This window comes from Limanda limanda, chromosome 16 (assembly GCF_963576545.1).
Source record: "Limanda limanda chromosome 16, fLimLim1.1, whole genome shotgun sequence".
In the NCBI taxonomy this organism is placed as follows: Eukaryota; Metazoa; Chordata; class Actinopteri; order Pleuronectiformes; family Pleuronectidae; genus Limanda; species Limanda limanda.
The window spans coordinates 11,880,548-11,902,511 of NC_083651.1; the positions used below are offsets into that span (position 1 = coordinate 11,880,548).

At 42.8% G+C, this 21,964-nt stretch overlaps 2 protein-coding genes across 2 annotated transcripts; one reads left to right on the plus strand and one right to left on the minus strand.

Annotated features, from left to right (window-relative positions):
- Positions 1 to 809: 809 nt before the first annotated feature.
- On the plus strand, positions 810 to 18,074 carry dcbld2 (discoidin, CUB and LCCL domain containing 2). The gene is made up of 15 exons (XM_061089200.1): positions 810 to 1,173; positions 3,389 to 3,613; positions 4,317 to 4,454; positions 7,929 to 7,980; positions 8,062 to 8,134; positions 10,450 to 10,583; positions 10,843 to 10,883; positions 11,040 to 11,240; positions 12,238 to 12,362; positions 12,869 to 13,016; positions 13,981 to 14,133; positions 14,223 to 14,316; positions 14,396 to 14,445; positions 14,540 to 14,674; positions 15,733 to 18,074. The coding sequence occupies exons 1-15, from the start codon at positions 1,071 to 1,073 to the stop codon at positions 16,134 to 16,136; spliced, it is 2,076 nt and encodes a 691-aa protein (XP_060945183.1). The 5' UTR covers positions 810 to 1,070; the 3' UTR covers positions 16,137 to 18,074.
- Positions 18,062 to 21,932, minus strand: tmem30c (transmembrane protein 30C). Its single transcript, XM_061089202.1, has 7 exons — positions 21,584 to 21,932; positions 21,263 to 21,379; positions 20,887 to 20,994; positions 20,127 to 20,217; positions 19,898 to 20,041; positions 19,597 to 19,809; positions 18,062 to 19,433 (listed from the first exon to the last, which is right to left on the minus strand). Exons 1-7 carry the CDS (start codon positions 21,779 to 21,781, stop codon positions 19,246 to 19,248), a joined length of 1,059 nt encoding a protein of 352 aa, XP_060945185.1. The 5' UTR covers positions 21,782 to 21,932; the 3' UTR covers positions 18,062 to 19,245.
- Positions 21,933 to 21,964: the final 32 nt, after the last annotated feature.

A 21,964-nucleotide genomic window follows, 5' to 3' on the forward strand; every position in this document is an offset into this window, starting at 1 on the left:
AAATCTTCGATGTTTAAAGTCTTAACTCTTGTTTATTCCACCTCCTTTTAACTGAATCTGTGTGTTTGAGCCTCTACGAAACCAGGCCGACAAGACTAATGGATCAAACTCAGAAGCTAACAAGAAGCCCTGTGGATCTCTGGGCTCTGTATCTCTTGAGCCCTGTGGATCTTAGGCACTGTGGCTATTGAGTACTGTTGATATCGGGGCCCTGTGGATCTCGGGCAATTTGGATCTTAGACCCTGTGGATCTTGGAACCTGTGGATCTCGGGGCTCTGTGGCTCTTGAGCACTGTGGATCTCGGGCTCTGTGGCTTTTAGACCCTGTGAATCTGGGTCCCTGTGGATATGGGTCCATGTGGATCTGGGCCCATGTGGATATGGGCATGGATATGGGTCCCTGTGGCTCTTAGACCTTGTGGATCTGGGTCCCTGTGATTTTAGACCTTGTGGATCTGGGTCCCTGTGGCTCTTAGACCTTGTGGATCTGGGTCCCTGTGATTTTAGACCTTGTGGATCTGGGTCCCTGTGGCTCTTAGACCTTGTGAACTGGGTCCCTGTGTCTTTAGACTTTGTGGATCTGGGTCCCTGTGTCTTTAGACTTTGTGGATCTGGGTCCCTGTGTCTTTAGACCTTGTGGATCTGGGTCCCTGTGTCTTTAGACCCTGTGGATCTGGGTCCCTGTGGATGTCGGGCCATGTTTTGCCAGGTCAGTGGTGCAGCTCTCCTCGCTGTGACTCATGGATCATTCAGACCACTTGGGGGACTGTGGATCTGGAGGAGGAGCCTGAGTTGGAGGAAGTAGCTCCACAGATTGGATGTGTGTGTTGAGTGTGTGTGAGTGTGTGTTGTGTGTGTGTGGAGCAGTTGCCTCCACACAGCGAGAGAGTCGCTAACCACTGGACTGTAAACGAGAAGGGAAGATAAAGGAAGACCCTGGGGAGGAAAGAAGCCGAACGAACAGCCGCAGATTGTGTCCGTGTTCAGTGGCCGACCCTCGGTCCTGGTGGAAGCGGTGCAGCCGGTGGAGCTGACGCGGGCAGCAGTATGCATTCAGACTGCAGGCTGCTATGGGCAGAGCGGTAATGGTGGGCAGGAGACCGGCAGGGGCCCGGGTCCTGGTCCTGTCGCTTCTCATCATCCTCACCGCGGAAACATGTCGAGCTCAGAAAGGTTGGTTCCGCTCGACAACCCGGAGGAACCGAGCACAACCACACTACCACACACACACACAGGCGCCGCCATGCTGCTTTTAAAAAACGCGTGAACACGGGCGGGTTGCGGGGTAAAATCTTTTTGTGTTGTTGTTGTCTTCAACACCTCGGCCCGCCTCGCATGTCCGTGTGGACCCGGGCTTCCGCTCGGGTTCCGCCGCTTGCCGCCGCCCGCCACGGTGCTTTCTAGGCGGAGGACGGGACTAGCTAAACCAGGCAAACCGGTTCTGAAAAGCCTGATTGTAAACGAACAACTGCTTATCTGAGGATTAAATGTGCGCAGAATCTACACGTAGCTTTTAAACGATGTGATAAAAGTTTAAAACCACAGTTTAAACCTCGTTTACCAACCTCTGATAAGCTAGTGAACGTTAAATTGCGACTCTTCTCAACGGAGTCTGGTTTTTAAAGTTTCCTGTGTTTGAGACAAACAGCACATTTTGGGAGCCTGTGGCCTTGTTGTGCTTCCAGGTTGCTCAGTTTCCGTTTTTACCTTGATTCTGATTACACAATCTCCGTAAATGCATCACATTTTCTTTGATTAAAAGATAACTTTACACACTTATGTGCCCAAAAGCGTAGATTTAGTAGTTTTCCTTAGAGGCCACAGGCAGCTTCAGGTGGCCAGGGATTGGGGGTAGGGGGAAGCAGCCTGTGGGGGTATGAGTGTAAACACGTGGACACAGTTTGTCATAACTTTAAATGTAAAGTGTCTGATCACGTGGTGTGCTGGGAGACGTTTTAAGGTGAACTTCCTTCCTGAGGAAGTTGTGTGTTTTGGATGGTTCTAGGTGTTGCCCTGAGGAACTCCTCCAGAACCCCATGCAGTTGTCCCTGAGCGTCAGTGAGTCAGAGTGAGGCTTTTTGTTTTTGTCTTGCTCATCTGGATAGTGTCCACTGAGGGCCTCTTACATAACTCCAGGCTGGACAGAACATCCACTTAGCACCACGGAGCTTGACTGCTGAGTGTTATCTCAGAGCCATGAGCCCACAACACCAACACACACACACCACGCCTGTGCTTTCTGACAGCTCAGAGATGCAGCACACGCCAAAATCAAACCTCCTTCCTCAAAACTCTGCGCTCATAAGTGTCGTAAAAAAGGTCACAAGGCCGTAAAAATTGAAGTCGAGAGTCATTAAATTGTCTTAAAAATTTTAATTATTTGGTCGTTAATGGCCAGAAACGAATAAAATCAGATAGCGGATTCTTAAATTTTATGTTTTGGTCATATTTAGTTGCCGTTTCTTCACAGGGCAGCTAAAAGGTTTGATTGGCTATAAAACGCAAAGCCAATCTAATGCGTATTGAATTATTGTGACATTAATTTTGCAGATGCTTCTATGCAAAGCAAATACCATCTGTTTTACACCACATCCACACACAATGTGGGACAAATTCCACTTACCTGATGTCCTGACCTGCAGAAATAACCCTAAACATAAACCCCCAACACACCAAGCCTCGCATTAAAAGGAGATAATGCAAGGCAAACAGTTATTTTTCAACATTAATGTATCTGTTGGTTATTTTGACTTACTCCAATTATCTTGTTTTGTCTTTCAAAATATTACGTCGTCAGGTTGCTCATTTTGTCAGAGCAGAAATGCAAAACCCAAAGATATTCACTATGCGATTATACAAATGAGGAAAAAACTCGGCCCCCCTGCTGGTGAAAATCAATCGGAAGTGCTTTGTAATTATCAATAAATCCATTTTCTTTGCAACCCTGTTTAGATTGATTACACTCTGTGATACCTTGTATTTATTGGGTATACGTAAGGAAACTAAAGTCACTGATACAACATGTATAGTGGTAAATAAACTAGAAGAAGCACAAACTGTTTACATGTAAACTCTCAGATTGGCCTCAACACAAGTGGATGCTAGAAACGTAAAGACATGTAAATTAAGGCTTGTGTCGTCCACTATTTCTCTTTTCAATGACAACTGATCTGATGATAGGACAAAAACAAGCATCACCCTGTCAGCCTCTTCAGTCACAAACCCAATTTTTTTAAAATAAATTTGATTGAAAGATTAATAAAGGAACCTTGCTATAATTCCTATTGTAACTTATTCATTAAATTCAATTCAAAAATCTTGATCTAAAAGTCTAAAGTCTATGTTCCTCCCACCTACTTTTCCCAACTCTGTTTGTGTTGCCCTGCAGGTGACGGCTGTGGTCCCAGTGTGCTTGGCCCACGCAGTGGGACTCTGTCCTCTCTGGGTTACCCGAGGACATACCCAAACAACACGGTGTGTGAGTGGGAGATCAGCGTGCCGCGTGGCTACAGGATCCACTTTCGCTTTGCGGAGCTGGACATAGAGAACAGGGACTGCCAGGTCAACTACCTCCGCCTCTTCAACGGCATCGGGCCCAAGAGGAATGAGAGCGGTGAGAGCTGTCGATACCGGACTCGACCCTTTGTTTTTATTTATTCAGTGTGATCAACCATTGTGTGCCATTATCTCACAATACTTGTTTGAGCGTATGCATGTGAGGCAAAAGCAATTGAAGAAATGACGTTATGTCAGATAATTTGAGCCACATAACCTGGTTAAATGGTCCCATTTAAGTAGTGGGAATTCGATTGTAACTGAAATTCACTGTGAGAATATTGCTGCTTTCACACATGTCCTGAAGTCCGGACCTTCTCCTGAAAGGATCTGGAGAAGCTGTGTGAGAGAATGCAAATGTCCAACTCACTTTGCTTTGGAAATTCTCTGGAGTTTTCCTGCCAACCCCCCAGTAAAATGGAAATTGAAAAATGAGCCTGTTTGAGAATACAGCAGGAAAATAGCCTGATATTTTTAACAATTGTTGAAATCCCAAATTTTAAAGACAATCTAGCAAAAATATTTATTAATCCAGGAGTATAGACAATTTCAGTTGTCTCATCCAGCAGTAGATTATAAGTGAGACCGGGCTGTTGGTTCTTGTTATGTACAGCTCAGTTAGTTAAACTAACCACCACACAAGGATCAGTTCTGTATTATTATTCATTACAACAAATGGTTAGTTTGTGGGTGTAATCGTTAAACTAAACCAGTTTGTGTAACTAACCAGACCCCGTGTCTCTACGTGTGCTATTTAACAGTGAAATACTGCGGTTTGGGTCTGAAAGTCAAAGATCTCATCAATTCCACCGGCAACCAGGTCACTGTCCAGTTCATGAGTGGGACCCATCACACTGGACATGGATTCTACCTGTCCTACTCCACCACTGAACACACAGGTAACAATCATACATAGGTCCTGGCCAGAGGTGCTACAGGAACAATGTCTCAGTGTTGTTTCTGTTTTGTTCCTCGTTGTAAAAGTTGCTTGTGTGTGACTGTTCAAGTCACAGCTTATTTGAAATATTTCTGCACCACCTAATGTTTGTAACAGTTCTGCAGTTATTATATCGTCCTGGAAAGACACAAGTGATTAATGCGTGCGTTTATTATTCTAAAACTTAATCACGGTTGTGTGAGAATTTTACATTCAGCTCTGCCCTGAGGACCATCAAATACAATCCTGTCTGTTGCTCCATCTTGGTGCAGTTTGTGGTTTTCAGCAGGTTCCTGCTCTTAGGCTTAGTAAGAATTCTTGAGGACGAGCTTGATTCAGTGCTACAATATATCTTTTTTTGTTTTTTTTCCATGTTGAAACATGAAATAATGGAAAGTCGAGCTAACAAATGTTTTGACTGCAACCCTCGTTTCTCTGTCATGTCGGTCATAGAACAAATATCTTGGACAAAGCCAATGTTGGATGCTGTTGGTGACAGAGGAGAAGTTAAGTAATTAGTCAGTAAGATGAATCATCTGGGGGCTTTAGAATATTTGCACACATATAAATGGAAACTCGTCTCTTAATTAGTATGTAGGTAGATAATTCGGATTAGTTTTTAAAAGAGTGTCGGCAGATCAGATGGTTGCCTTAAAGGAGGCCTAATATTTTGTTTTGTAGCTGTAATACTTGAGGACCAGTGTCAGGAGTATTCATGATATGGTGATTGGTCCACATTAAGTGTCTACATGGCATGATTTGTGTGAGTAGAGATTTTTATGTTAGACAGATAATTCAATTTCAGTCAACTCATCCCAACACTGGTTTGTTCATGGAAATAAAGAATGAAAAGGTGATTGTCAAAGATTTTTTAAGACAAGTTTTATGATTCATCAGAAAGCAGCAGTGACTGGTCATCGCTGTAGGATTTACATTTAATCTGGAATGTGGTTTGTAATGAGACTCAGTCCCACCTGTACGATCCACTTCTATCACATTTACCTCCAACAAGTTCATGATGTGCAGTTTTCTGGCACTCTGGTGTTAAATGCCTAAATTAAATCATATATAGGTCATTGAGGTCATAGTTGAAGATGTTGTTGTTTTGGACTGCATCTTTTGTCCTCCATATTCACGTACATTCAGGGTGGGTATTAGAACATTAGATTCCATCACCACTACTAACTGTAGCCTCTAAGTTAAAACATGTAATTGAATAAACACATCTATGATAAACTGAATATAGTCATCATAAAAGTCTACTTTACAGAGTAACAGGTGGACCTAAGAATGTGATGACGCTGCAGTTTTTCAAAAACAAATCCAACTCGTGCTGCTGTGCTACCTCCACCCTCCGTATGTGGTGGACTATTTAAGCTTTCCCATTGCTCCTATGGCTTGTCACTACCTCTGGGAAGAAATGAAGTCAGAGCCTTGACACCAAAATCTAACTCCAGCTTTCAAATTTTAGTTTTCTGACCGTTATACATTTTCTACAGTCACCTGTACTGGAGCTATGAGTGTTAATAAGGAAATGTTGAAAATTTAAAATGTTTAGGGAGAGTTCTTTTTTGTAACACCAGTAATTAGATAAAAGAAAGCTGAGTGATGTGTTCCAGGCATGATGGTAGAGACATGAGAGAGAGAGAGAGAGAGAGAGAGAGAGAGAGAGAGAGAGAGAGAGAACAGGTTCGAACCAAAACACATGATGATGAACACGTTTGTTTATTCACTATCACACTGCATTGTGTCTCCTGATGCATGTTGTCTGGCCCAGCTTTCAGTTGATAGAGAAGACAGTTGTTTCCATGTGATTAATTAGTTTCATTATATTTTAGTGTTGGTTTAATTTTTTGATCAAGCAGCAAGTCCCCAAAATGTCACAAACCGGGGAACAATGGCCGTCAAAATTTCCCCTGAGGTCGAAATGCCTAATTTGCAAAAATATAAACCAGACGAAAGCAGTAAATCCTCACATTTGGGAAAGATGATAAGTCACTGGACCGAACAATAAATTATGAAAGTTGTTGAAAATTTTTCGCTCTGCTTATTTATAAATTGATTAATGGTGTTTTTTCATTTGCATACTTAGTGCAGACTTTCCCCAACTGCTTCTGCAGCAACAGAACAATTAGTAAATCACTCAGTGCAAATGACCTCGGAGGACCTTTGTATAAAAAAACAGTTGGGAACTGGTTTATATCAGAACTGCTCTAATTAAAAAAACTAAAAAAGTGATGATGGCACAGATGTAATTCTTATTTCAAAATCATCTCCACCTCAAGCTATTGTGCTGTATGTGGTTGTCCATACGGCAGTGGAACAGATAAAGTTGGTGGATTATCTCTTTAGTAGCGTTGTGATTTGTGTTTTTTGAAGGTTGTGCTTTGTCCTGTGGGAAAACTTCAGTGGATTCAGTTAATTGAAGCCACAAAGCAGTGACGTGTGTGTGCAGGAGGAAAAAAAATCAGTCTTGTGGTCATCTGTGTGGGTGAATCACATCGGGAGGCCTGTTGAAGAGTCCGTCTCATGTTCTCACCAAAGTGCAGATGCAATGTTTTTTTTGTCTTGTAACTGACGGGTGAACGGTTGGTAGAGCTGAGTAAATCAGTCACCAGCTAAGTTGTGGTGGTTGAGGGGTATTTGTCAGTGTGACTCACTGGTTGGTTTAGCAGACATATGGGAGTTTTGATCATGTGGTCATGACTCACAGAGAGTGACCTCCACCACAGGGTCTACGTAGATACAGTCCGAGCCGCCCACGCCATCCCGCTGCATGTGGCGCGTCTCTAATCCCCCAAACACTCATGTCTTTAGGAACCCTCAACATGCGTTCACATCAAGGCTGTATGATTTTGATGTTTTGAGTTATTATTAATTATGATAATTAAATGGTTATAATATATTTTTTTAGCAATATAAAATTCCCTCATTCCAATTTCTGAATTTGGAATAATCTCTGCTTTTCTTTGTCTCTGATATAAAACAAAATGTTTTCAGATTTCTGATTGGACTGTTTGAATGTTTCACTTTGAGCCCTTAAACATTTGATGATATACATTTTTTAACTGTCTCCGACATCTCCCAAACAATTCACTGGAAAGATCTGCAAAGAAAACACAGATCGTCATGTTTTCGAAATGAATGGTTAACTAAACGAATGATAAACTTAATGGTTTATCAAAAAAAATGTTTCCATTACCTTTGTATCTACAGAGCAACTGATTAAGCTTGTGAGTGTGTTTGGTCTGTTCTAGACATCTTGAAGACGTCACCTTTGGCTCTGGGAAGTAGCAACGAGTAGTTTGTCACTATTTATTTACTTTTGACAGTTGTTTTCTTTACAGAGGAAAGAGAATTAAAAGTATTCAGGGGAAGCGGTTTTTCAGGAACGTGCAGAGAAACCAGTTCTGACATTGTTTGTTTGCCCTTTCAGATCTAATCACCTGCCTGGACAAAGGAACTGATTTCCCAGAGGCAGAGTTCAGGTAAATAACGTTTGCTTTGTTCGGATATTTGTGCAGCGATCAAGTTGTCCGATGTTTATTGTGTATGATCTCTCTTCGTAGTAAATACTGCCCAGCAGGCTGCCTGACGTCCACCGAGGAGATCTCTGGAACTATACCGAATGGCTACAGAGAGGTGAGTGCGTACAGTATGTGCTTACACTGCAGATGTTTTCGTCTGTCTCCAGCATCACATTTCCACGTGAGTCACGGTGCCCATTGGTCTCCTGCAGTTTGGTCACAACCTCCACACTGTAACCGCACACAAACCAACACATCACTGGGTCGTTTCTTACTCATTATTTGTCTCTACCGTTGCCGTGCTGCGAGTTTACATTTCTTTCATTTTGTAAACGCCCCCCGCTCCTCGGCATGCGAGACCCGGGTCTGATGACCTCACGGCACCCCCGCTGCGTGTGAGGTCATGGGTGCAGAGTCTCTGGCTGATGACCTCATGCTCAGAGCTTGAGGTTTTTTGTCGAAGAGAAGGAGGGAGGGCGGGAGGAAGAGAGGGAGGGAAGGGGGAGATGTTGCTGGCTGATGGGAGGACAGGGAGGAGTATCGGGGTGTGCTTCGGGGAGAGTGAGGCGCCCCACAGGAACAGAGGAGGGGCAGGGTCAGCGGGTGAAAGGGAGGTGAGATAATAGTTAATAATAATAAAAATAACACTCTAATCCAGTCCAGCTGCAAAAGGGTGCTGAGCTGAGCTCTCTGTGTGTGTGTGTGTGTGTGTGTGTGTGTGTGTGTGTGTGTGTGTGTGTGTGTGTGTGTGTGTGTGTGTGTGTGTGTGTGTGTGTGTGTGTGTGTGTGTGTGTGTGTGTGTGTGTGTGTGTGTGTGTGTGTGTGTGTGTGTGTGTGTGTGTGTTTTGTAGCTGGAGAGGGACTTGGTGTGATGGTGAAGAAAACATTTGCTTACACATGCCTGTTTTTTATGTGTATGTAGGCATTTGATGTGTTGTGTCTTGTTGTGTGTGTGTGTGTTACAGTGGGGGCCTGATAAAGTGTGACTTGAACCTGATGCCCTACCCACACACTATGCAGCTTTCTCTTTCTTAATTCTGCCTCAGTATCTTTTACTGTGATCCATTTGCTGGTCTTGATATTTCCACATCCAGCTGATCATATGTCTTCTCTATGTGTGTGTGTGAGAGAGAGTGTGGTTTCCTCAGTTGGAGGCAGGGTGCGGCGGTTTGGAGCACTGCTTTGTGTTTGTGTTAGTGGTTTGGTATGACTCCCTTTAGGATGTGGTGTGTGTTTTTTGGGGAGTTTAAGAGTCACAGGGCGAGTGTTGATTGCTCGTGGCAGCATTCAACTGCTGTGCATGTGTGTGTGAGAAGACATAATGTGTACATGTGCTCGTCACTCTCTGGGTCACTGGAGTTTTCCCACAATCGTGTCGGCTGCGAATTCCAGTGTGGGTCTTTTCCAGTAATAAAATTCCAACTCGCTCGAGCAGCTGTTCATGGGAAGGAGCCTGTGGCCAGAGAGGATCCAGGTTTTTTTTTGTCCTTTCCTCAGTGATGTGGCAGCAGGTTTGGACAGGAATGCAGTCGGCAGTGAATCATTACCAGTGCCACTTGGCGTTCTCTCTCCACAGAGAAGTGACTTCACGCTGACTCATCGTCCTTTATCTCTCCTCAGTCTGAAGGTTAAGCGCTGACAGTACGGCCTGTTCCGGGGCTGTACCTGCACACGGTACCAAATGGTGCAGCGCCATTGAATTAACAGAGATTCAGTCAGACAGTGAAGGCTGTCATCATGGTTCAAACTCATTATGGCCATTTAGAGACGGCTCGAATGCAAGTGATCGACAAATGAATAGTCTGTGAGAAAATGAACTGAATAGTTTATCCGAAGCTGATCTGACCATCAACAATTAGTTAGACACATCAAGTAGATATCTTCCTGCTACTTACTTTCACTGCAGCTCATCAGAGAATCACAAAGAAGAAATTCTATACTAGATCCTTATTGAACCTGATGAAAACTGGCCTTTGGTAACGTCATTTATCCTTTGCTGATAAACGCTGATGTTAAAACTTATATTTTTCAGATTAAACAACGCAAAAAGGATGTTTATTTATATTACTTTTTTACAAAAAAATAGTAATTCAAGTTCTATATATTTTGTTGTAATTGTATTCTTTTTAGTCGTGGTTATCTAAAATAAAATGTATGGTTAAACTGTAAAATATAGAACCTCACTTATATTTCTTAGTCATAAGGAATTGTTAACCTCAATTTTTGAATAATTGTCAAATTCCTTTTATATGATATTTGTCATTATTCCAGTATCAGATTTTTTTAAATTTTTATAGAATTTATTGAAAAATGTTCTCTCCCCAATGTTGGTGTTGGAATCAGCCCCAAAAACCAAAACTGATCGGCCTCTAATCTGTAGAAAATAGAAGTCTATACAAATTGAATCTGTCCTCTTCTTGGTCTCTGCAGTCGTCTCCTCTGTGCGTGGCAGCCATCCATGCAGGCGTGGTGTCCAACGCTGTGGGGGGGATGATCAGTGTGGTCAGCAGCAAAGGCATCCCTCACTATGAGGGCACACTGGCAAACAATGTCACTTCCACTGGGTAAGAACTTCAGCTCACATAAAAACCCTGTCTCACTTCATAATTAATCATATTTGCGTTTATGTACCTTTATTTTGAATTGAACAGAATGTGCATCTAATTCTTCATCAATGATACAAACTGGTCATAATAATATTAAATATAGTTTCAGCAGAAAAACTTTGAGGGAGTCAAATATTGATAATTATTGATTTGTTAAAAACTGACTTAAACAACAATTTTCAATCCCGATCTTCTAATCCGTCATTTCTCTCCTCAGAGGAACGTTGTCAAACAGCCTCTTCACCTTCAGGACCAATGGTGAGTTTTTCTATAAAGCACCATTATGAGGGAGAATATCTTTGCTGGGAGCTGTCCTGTAAATGTCTGGACCACGAGCAGGGATCTTAAAACCATCACATTAACACCTCCTACATACTTTTATATCGTTATTCACGATGGGCTCTGTGTTGGCAGGCTGCTATGGGACGCTGGGGTTAGAGTCGGGCAGTGTCGCGGACACTCAGCTCTCGGCTTCATCTGTGTGGGAGTGGAACCTTGATCAGTGGGGGCCGTTGGGGGCACGCCTCAAAAAGGCGGGACTGCCCTGGGCGCCCGCTCAGAGCGACCAGCATCAGTGGCTGCAGGTCGACCTGAAGAGGGAGAAGAGAATCACAGGTACACAACCACATGCACACAATCACAAAGATCACACCTCTGTGTTAAATGCCTAGAATTTTGGCTGTGTAGTAGAACCGCTGTCAGTTGACCCACCACTTTTGTCTAGTCTGAAATATCCTAACAGATAACTAATGGGTTGATAAACTTTTTGTTTTACATTCATAGTCTCCCGAGGAAAATCTTCCTGACTGTGGGGTCTTTTCTAGATTTCTCTAGTTCCAGTAAATTGAGATATCTGACACTTGTCATGAGAGCCTGACGTCTTTATTGTTTGGCCAATGTGAGCCTTTCACTGACATGTCTATATATTTGGTTGTATTTGTGTTTTCTTATTATTTATTGATATTTGTAACAAACATTAACTTTAAAGCTTCAATTACATTTCCATGTCATAAGGGTTTGTTAAAGACAGGAATGATTGCAAATATTTTATATATCGGCTCATATGTTTGTAGTTGTATTGGCACTGGCCCCACAAATCCATATGAGTTGCTCAACACTGAGTGAGTCGCACAAAGATAATTTTCACTTTCATAAAATGTGACATACAACTGTGGGATTTTAAGCAGAAAGTAGTGTGCATGCCATTAACTCTAATTCCTATTCCTTTTAACTCCTTTTTTGAGGACACTATATACAGTAAATTACGTCAGTTTCTTTTATTCAGCCTGGCTGTCTCATACAAACAATAAATAGTTTTACCTGAGTTGAGACAAAAAGTGTCAGCACCACAAATTGCACAACAAAATAGGACCAAAAACACATGAGTCTTAATCACAATTACCTTCCTCATCAAACAGTTTTAAATGTGATGCTAGAGGATGTTTTTTATATGAAGGCAGCATATGATTTACACTCTATTTAAATCACGGTGGATATTAAATATACTGCACTTTATAGAAAACAGGTTGCTATACTGGCCGCAGCCTGAGTCCTGTTTAAGTCGTCGACTGAGCTCTTCATCATCCTTTGTCTCTTCTGTTTGTCCGAGCAGGCATCACCACCACAGGCTCCACCCTGAGGGAGTATCGGTACCACGCCTCAGCGTACCGGGTCCTGTACAGTAATGATGCACAGCAGTGGTACATCTACAGGGAAGCAAACTCCACACAAGACAAGGTAACACAATCACAAAATCAATAAACCATGCCTGCTCAACAATTACGTCATTGGCTTTTATGCTTCTTTTTTTTTTTTCTTCTTCTTCTTTAAATTAGTGCAAATGGACAGAAATGTCACTTTAGAAGGCCAAGGGACCCGTTTCCATAGCAACTGGTATTGACTCAGAGATGTTTGTGGCAGGAAATGCGAACAGTCAGTGGTTTGAGTTAAGTGCTGTGGTAGACAAGTCAAGGCACTCGGGCATTAATAATGAATGGATATGGATTGAGTGGCCGGGTTGTTAGGCTGGAACTGCTGCTGTCTACAAGTTGCCGGGATTCTCACCGCCTCTTATTGGGTAAAGTGAAATACTTATGAGCTCGGCAAGTTGAAGAATAATCAGCTTATGGCTTTTAGTGCATTTGTTCACAGTCTGAAAGAAGAATTGCTCTGCTGCACAACCTTTTCCCTCAACTTCACTACTACGGTTCAAAAAATACGGTTTGTCTCTTATTTCATGGCAGATTTTCCAAGGAAATATGAACTACCTGCAGGAGGTGAGAAACAACTTCATTCCTCCCATCGTGGCCCGGTTTGTGAGGGTGAATCCAACGTTATGGCACCAGAGAATCGCACTGAAGCTGGAGCTGGTTGGCTGCCAAATCCCTGCAGGTAAACAACGTTGGTTAATCAGCAGTTAAAAGGTACATTAAAGGGCCCATATGGTGTAAAATACATTTTCTGGGCTTTAACTATCTGTACTGACTTGAAGGGAGTCAGCAGGGACCCTCAAAGTACGACAACAGTCGCTCCGCGGACTTTTAAACTCAGTCCTTTCTAAGAAATATGTTAATGAAATGTTGTGTTTCGTACTTCCTCCCCCGTATGACTCGTATGGGTTCGCATTCGTCTCCCAGGAGTAAAGTCTACGTTACTCCGTACTTAACCTCCATTGTGAAACTCAGTACGATACATTTGCCGACTGTCCTGCTAAAACTTGCACAAACATGAGGACGGTTTAACTCATTGTTCAGAAACGTCCTGTTGTAACCGACAGTAAAATATGTGGCCGATCTTCAATAGTGGTATCAAAACTTAATTTGACTTTCAGATGTGTTTACAGCCAGAGGTCGTCAAATGCACCAGAATGAGACCAGTGATAGGCCTGGTCGCGTGTCACTCAAAGTGCAGACAGCCAATCCGAGGAGGGGCTCAAGAGGCAGGCGAAAACAGAGAGGACATGGAAATACACTGCAGTAGTTTTTAAGACAATAAACCACTGATATATTGTTGTAGGGGTACCAATACCTTAAATTAAATCCCAGAAGGGTGTAAAATATGGTGCCTTTACATACATTTTCATTAAAAAAAATTAAACACTGATGAATAACCAATATGTGCCTTTTTATTGATGAGACATGAGTGAAATAAACAGTCAATGCCTTGAGAGAGAATATCTTCAACGTTGCAGTTAACTAATGCCAGTCGGAAATTCAAAAGAACAGGTTGGGGTGCTTAAAAACTCCAGAGTAGTATAGAAAATATATTTGAAAATAGAATGTAGTGTTGATGAAGCTGAACAAAAATAATAGGAGCTTTATTATCCAAGATTATAAGATGTAATTTCTTTACGCAGCGAGGCCGAGGACCAACGCGAGGCCAGAACCCGGGATGATTCCCACGTTTCGTCATTCTCCTCCTGCGGGAACAAAGCCCCCCCTTCGCCTCGGCCAAACCACACACACCCCGGAAATAAGGAACACCACCATGCCTCCACACAACAGCAAAGGTGCGTCAGACTAAAAGGGCAAAAGCCTGTTCTGATCTCCAGTAGAGACGGTTGTTGTGTGATGCTCATTGTCCTGTCTTTGCTCTCAGATGTGGCGCTGGCTGCAGTTCTGGTTCCTGTGTTGGTCATGGTTCTGACTGCTCTCATCCTCACTGCGGTTTGTGCGTGGCACTGGAGGAACAGGTATGAATTCTTAGCATTATAACGTGCAATATAAAAATGTCAGTTTTGGCCTCCATTAGTAACTTTCCCCTGTTGACAGGAAAAAGAGCTCAGAGGGAACTTACGATCTTCCTCACTGGGATCGAACAGGTATGTCATCACTCTACTTCATCGGCTCTTAGCTGTGCATGTGACTTGTGAGCGTTAAACTGGAAGGAGTCATATCACTGTGCTCCTGCTGCAGACTGGTGGAAGAGCATGAAGCAGCTGCTGCCATCCAAGATGGTGGAGAGTGAGGATTCAGTTCGGTACAGCAGCAGTGAGGTGGGCCGACTGACAGGGAGAGGAGCTGGACCGAGACTACACGCTGAGCCTGCAGGTAAATATGGTGACCTCTGAAGTCAGCCACCGTTCAGACTGTTTCATTCTGTGTGTGTATGGTACTGTGGAGCCGTTAAAGGGGAATTACTTACCTCCGCCAGGGAGTTTGGTTTCAATTTGACCGTTTGCAGGAGTAAGCAAAAAAACTATTTCCATGAAACTTTGGGGGGGGATGGGGGGTAAAAGCTACGAGCTACGGTAGAATTTATACAATTTTGGAGCGTTCTGGACAAACTGGGGGATCTGTTTTGTTTTCTTGAACATGACAAGAGAGGGTGTTATTCTTGGCGTCTAGTTGTTATACGTTTTTAGATTCAGATTCAGTATTGGTCACTGAAATGCTATGTGTGTGTTCAACAAAAAAACTGAGTGCTCTGCTTATCTAACAAAACATTGCAAAACCTTTTTTTATGTTGTGAAACCTTTTCTTCAGTAATTCAGTCTCTGACATTGCAGCCATTAGTCAGCTGCTTGTACAGATCCTTGTGGAAATGAGGAAATTTACGACAACTTGTTTGAAATGTTTAGTCTTTGAGATAAACACCAGTCAGATTGGCCACGACTTTCGATGGTTTAAAGATACACAGTGAACTTTTCTTGTTTGAAAACTTGTACAAAACACATTGTTTTTAGCTTTGAGCTTCAACAAAAGTGTGTGCACGTCCTCCATTGTTCACATCTGTTTTCTGCTTCAACTTGTCGTCTTCGCAGCATTTGTTGAGTTCACTTCCTGCCACCATGTGTTGCTGAATCTGGCACCTACATGATCATGGACATGCACAGCATTTTTGCTTTAATTATTAGTTGTAATGTCACAGTTATCATCCAAAAATCAACAGCGTCTGCACACATGTAGGTTTTTGCAGAAAAAGCAGTACAAAATATTCCATACACTTGTTTTTCTTTAAATACACACCAGTCTGCAGTTTTCTTTTGTTTTCCTCTTAAATATGATCGTTTCCTTGGTTGCACAGCTTCACAGACACTGCACTTGACTGTGTGCACATCAAGGGACCTTCAAAATTATTAATACACTACAACATGCTGTCTTTTCAGAATACGCCCAGCCGCTGGTGAGTGGGGTAACAACTCTGGGTGCACGTTCCACTTTTAAACCAGACGAGGGTCCGGACCCAGGCTACTCTGACCCAGACCTGTACGACGCCCCCATTTCACCGGACGTGTACCACGCGTACGCAGAACCCCTGCCAGCCTCGGGATCCGAGTATGCGACACCTATTGTGGTCGATATGGGTTGCCATCCCTCAGGTGGCACATCTTTGGCCCAGCCCCCCGGTTTCATGGGCGCTGGGCCCGCCTCCCTGCTCACACGGACAGACAGCGGCCAGTCGGGGAGGTCAGCGTACGATACGCCAAAGAACGCCACTGGACAGGTCACTGAGGATCTGACTTATCAGGTACCTCAGAGTTGCACTCAGAAGCAGACGGGACAAAGCTGAGGAGTTGGGATGCCTATGGCCTGACTCCGCCCCTCGCTGCTCAGCACAACCCGAGGGCCAATCACAGAGGGTTTGTCAACGGCCGAGGAGGCGTGACCCTGTGAGCCCTGGAGCCAGGGCCCGAGTCTTGAATGAACACTACCTTAGCTTTAGATTCATCCGGAGATGTCTGTATTGCCTAATTGTTCCTGCATGGCCACGATCTGCTTGTGTAGTGCCATTACAGTCCTATCACTGAAAGCACGGAGATGAATGTGTTAGTGCCAGGCGGGGGGGTAGGAAACGGAGAACGCTGACTACTATTTGATTAAGACTTTGTCCCTGTTCTGTGATTCTTAGTAGTTCTTTCATTCTGTAAAACTGTGATATCCACTATTCCATTTTTTTTTACCCTGTTACACGCTAAACCAGGTTCAAATCGAATGGTTCTCTTTTTGAATGAATTGCAAGTTGTACCCCAGGTTCAAGGTCAAATAATTCCTCCTCTCTAGACGGACTCTAGTTTTCATGGTACGTTCTTTGTCTGACTTTGTTTAAAAGCATGACTTGAAATTGTGTATAGTTATATCAATCCCATTAATGCAGAAACTGTTAAAACTCTAAAGTGATTTACTGATATTTATTTCACATCCTGCTGATGAGGAGAGACTCTCAAATGAAACCCCACATCAACCACTACTCACTGATTACAGATTGAGAAATTGTGGTTACACTGTCTTATACTACGATGGAGTGTTAGGGACATGAGGAAATAAGTTCTGAGATTTCGAGAATATAGTTGGAGTTTAGAAGAAAAGAAATAGGTCGAGAATAAAGCAAGACCCAAAATATTTAGGAAATAAGCTGCAATGAGAACCCCTACGTGGCAAAAATCTTGAACTAATCTTATGAAACAAGGCAATGGCGATTAAGTCTGTGATTCTTTATTTAGGAGACTCAATTTCTTACACCATCTTTTCAAAGTCGTGATAAAAGTGAAATTTTGTTATTTGTGAAACATACTAAGGTATAACTTAACAAGATGTTTTACATTCTTCATTTTAACGCTGACTACAGACTGATTTTCTGCTATTCCCCCTAGAAAATTTCGCAACATTTATGACGAAACAGTTGTCTTGTTAAAGTTCGACTTTCTTCTCAAAATCCACTTGGCCCTAATACTCCGTAGTAGTAGAAGCCTTACTGATGAGTGTTCCCCCCCCAGAGATGTACATTAACTTGAAGAGGCTGATTGGGAGAATTAATTCATCAAACTCCTCCAAAGAGAAAATACTTTTTATAGTATTGGAGACCAAAATGTTGAATCACAACACGATCATGCCATCAGCTCAGGTTTAGCCAAATAAACAGTGAAACAGTCTTAACATAGGGAAAAAACATTGTAATTAAGAGGATGTTGTAGAAAAAGGTACAGAGAGCAGAGGAATCTGGGTGAATCTGTTACAGCTGAGAAAAGTTTCCTGTGTGTTTGTGTATTTGTGTATCGTGACGATTGTCTCATGTTGAAATGAGTGCGACGTGTTCCTTCCTTGTTATTAATGTGCATCGACATCTGTATGCGTGGAAACCTGTTTCCATATTTCAGTCCTGTGTGTGTGTTTGTGTTGTGTGATGATAGTTTTTGTAGCACCAGTAGACTGCATTCCCCTCCTGGCCACCTGTGGTACTGACCCGACCAAACACAACGTGGCAGGAGTGACGATGGAGCAAAATGAAAAATGGACCGAGCTGCTTTAAAACTTTTTTTTTACCGAACAGCAACCTGCCCCGGAGGGAAGGTGTTGTTCACTCACAGCTGTGCCACCAGTCGTGCTTTGATTATTGCTCAGTAACCACGGCGATCGATACGCAGAGTTTTGGTGCTCGCTCCCTGTTCAGAGGGTTTGTGTTTGTGGCTCTCACAGATTGTATATAGAGAAATAAAGAGTTATTACGTCATGTGATGTTTTATTTCAATCTTCAGCTGTCGTCAAGACAGTAAAAATCATTACACTGACAAAAAGTTGTTGAACCAACCAAAAATATGCAGATTGCTAACACAAAATTATTGGGTTTGTCCAAATTAAAATCAAGAAGTTGTGAGGACACAATTTATAGCTTCGATTTGAAGAAACTTTGTTTTTTTCTTTTATGAAGTTGTTAAACATTTTTCTTTTCTCAGTGCAGGCAACTTGCATATGATTCATGTCTGTTTATCTTTAGTCTCAGAATGTAGAGTTCACAATTACAAATTCAGTTTTGTTTCCTCAATCAACAACAACCATATTTAACTTTATGGAAAAACACATTAAAATTGAATCATCAGTCATTTTTTTTTTGATTTACAGCTAAATATCTATTCATGACATTTTCAAGTTGTACTTTGTGTTGCCAGACATACACTGAGCTGGTGCACATAGTAATAATTATACCTGCAAAACATGTTACATGGTTACTTGAAGCATTTAGCTCAAAGCTGCTCTGAACCATGAGAGAGCTGCTGACATGATTGTGTATTTTTAGTCGTAGGCTGAATAACCACATCTAGAGCTCATGTAAACCTTGACGTAGAAACAGCACGCGCTGAACATTTTATCCATCCATCTGTTTTCTATATTTGAGGATAGCGGAGGGTAAACTGGAACATATAGAGAGAAACAACCATTCCAATATTAAGGTAATTTGGATAACAGAAAGATCCCGTCCGTTCCTGGATCTGAACCCGGGGACCTTCTTGCCATAAGACGACATTGCACAGATTAATCTCATTAATTATATTAAATTAAAAACTACAATTCAGTTTTTTGACTGGGAGTTACAAGGTTGTGTCTGCTGGTGTCCCTCTTTATTATACATCACACTTTGAATATAGTGGAGTTTTTGTATATCACATTTACTGCGGCGCCTCAACACCAGAGTGACTGGGTCTTACTGATAATGTGATCATTAAAATAAATATAATTATCTTATAAATATTAACAGTGCATGATGTGTGGCTTGTTAAAAATACAAAAAGTTCATCAGTTCAAATCAACAAGTAAACCTTTTTAGAACCTTTTTTCCGTTCAGGTATTTTTAAAACAGCAGTTATCGATCTTCAGCGGCTTGAACGTTTTTACCGCTTTTCCCTTCACTCTTCCATGTTCTTCCCCGTCTTTCCAAACTTCCACCAAACCACCGTGAGGAGGATGGCGATCAGGAGGATCAGACTGCTGGTCACAAGGTAAGCGATGGGCAGGAAATGGTTCTGACCTCCGAACCAGGTCAGCGTGGTCAGCACCAGTTCCTTCCTGCCTTGGAAATGCTGCACAGGGAAGTCTAGGAAGTCAGAGGTCAAGGATGAAAATAAGCGATGGCAAAGTGAAGCTCGATGGAAGATGGCTGGCCTGTGGTCTGAAAATAGTTGCTAAGACACAGGAAAGAAAAGCACACAATGGGACGTGTGTGACCTGATTTAACCACGACAGCAGTGAAAGGATACTGTAGGCTATCTCGATCTCGTAAGACCCCGCTGGAAGCCCCTTGGTAAAGGGGGGGTCGCCTCGGTATAAAACCCCATAGAGCTTCTTGAAGTTGGGGAACGCTGCTTCCCTCATCCACACGATCAGGTCGTCGTTAATGAAGCCGTTGTTTGTTGGATCCATCGGATCGAGCTCGTACACGGGTTTCTGCCAGAACAGAGGCTTAGCTGTGCCTGGGGGAGACAATTCAAACCAGTCACAATGAAGGAGTAGAAAGGAATAATACAGATTCTGTGTTTGGTTACATCTGGATTTATTTACCTTCAAACACTTGATCCAGGGTCAAGTTCTCCATCTGTGGGTTGCGGTACTTGACATTTTTGTCCGTGTACCAGGAGATGCCTCTCCGCAGCAATGGAACCCTCACTGGGCTTCCCGATTTGATATAGTGCAGAGTGAAGGAGTCTGGGAGATGAGAGGGAAATGAGATGATGAAAAGACGGAGAAGGGATGTGATGATCGATGGAGTGATTGAGAAATGGCGTTTTACCATTGAACATGCTGTTGGCCACAGCACCACAGGGGGCGATGGGGAGTCCGTTCTGGTCTCTGTCGAAAGGCGTGCAGTAAGAACTGGGATTCTGGTGAAGAAACACTCGACCATTATTTACCATTTAATACCATTTTAAACTAAAAAGCAGTGGTTGAATTTAACGAATTACAATTAACTTTACTTTGTTTCAGAGAGACATAGTGATTATGACTCCCTCACCTACAATTTTATTATAAATTAAAATACCTAGTGGTATATGAAGCCGTCAATCAGCTTTGCTTTGATCCAACTACAGCAAGAAAATGATGCTCACATAGAAATCATTCAGGGATAATACGATTAAACATTTTATATCATACTATACACAAACTAAACATATGAGCATTTTAATAACTCAAGTATATGTTTGAATTGTCCACCATATATAATTATGGACGTCACATATCATCTCACTATCCAGAAATGAAGCCAAAATACCGCGGATACGAATGCTGCCATTTTGCACATTGAGAGCCAGAGTTGCAATCGGGGGAGAGGATGTATTTTTGGGAAATTTCTAATAAATCTATCAGGAAGTTAAGCGTTTTATTTTGGTTAATTAAGTGGTACATTACCTGCAGTACCTCAAAGTGCTTTACACTACACGTCACATTCACTCCCTTCACACGCACACACTCATTTCGCGCTTACACTCTTTTCTATCCGGGCCATCAGGGGCGGTTTAGCCAGAGCTGAGCCAATTAATACACGGAGCTACCTTTAAGTTTGTCTTCCTGCCGACCATCTGTCCATCGTCTCTGGAGTCCATGTATCTACGCAGGTTCTGGTGGAAGTTCTTGAGGCCGTAATAGAAAAAGACGTCTCCCTGGAGCAGCCGAGGTGAAAAGATCATCAGCACAGAAATGAAACAGAACTCTATCTTTGATTTACAATATATGGTGTTGACTTTGACTTCAAGGGGACAACAATCTGAACTAGAGGTCAATTTACCATCTTCTTCTTCAAAGGTTTCAATCTCAGCTGACCTCACTGGAGGACCACATGCAGCTGAAAGCTCTGATCGAAGCTCCTACGTGAACCTTGAGTAAGATGACCTCGTCCCACTCCGTTTGTCAAACTTTAAGGTTATTTACCTTTAAGGGTTTCTTGATGTCGAGGACCACTGTGCAGCTGCAGCTCTGTCCTGCGTTGCTCTCATTTTGAAGCTTTTCAAAACATATGGAACATTGCCCAGCTACGGTGTAATCCATCTGCAAAGACAGGAGAGATAATTGTTGATCTAATTCACAAGCGGACCCCAGACCTTTCCTCTCTGGCACTCCCTTTTTTTATTGCACACAAGTTGCACTCGGTTTCTTCCTCTCTCTGAATCTTACAAACATACACAGTATTTAAATACCACATAAACAAATACAGAAAAGGCAAGTGTACTTTTCACAACCACACTCACTCACCTTTACTTCCTGTGTGCTCTGAACTGTGAGAAGCAGCCACACTCCCAGCAGCATACATATCAAAGCCATAAAGTAGAAGAAAGGCAGCACAGTGTTAGCAGTCAGCATGGGAGACCAGGCCGGTAGCCTCTGCTGTTTGAAAGCCGAGTTGTCTGGCCTCCGGGCCAAGGGCCCAGGCTTGCCCTTCACTTTGCCCATGATGGAGACCTTCAGCCGGGGACGGGAGAGGAACTCGCTGCACAGCGGGAGAGCAGAAAAGTTGTGTACGAGGAGGCTCGAGTATCTTCACTTCCTGTTCCGTTTTTCAGCGATATCTCCCTGCACCCACTCACACACACAGTCTGCTTGCCAAGAGATTTTCCCAGCAGGCCTTGCAGGGCG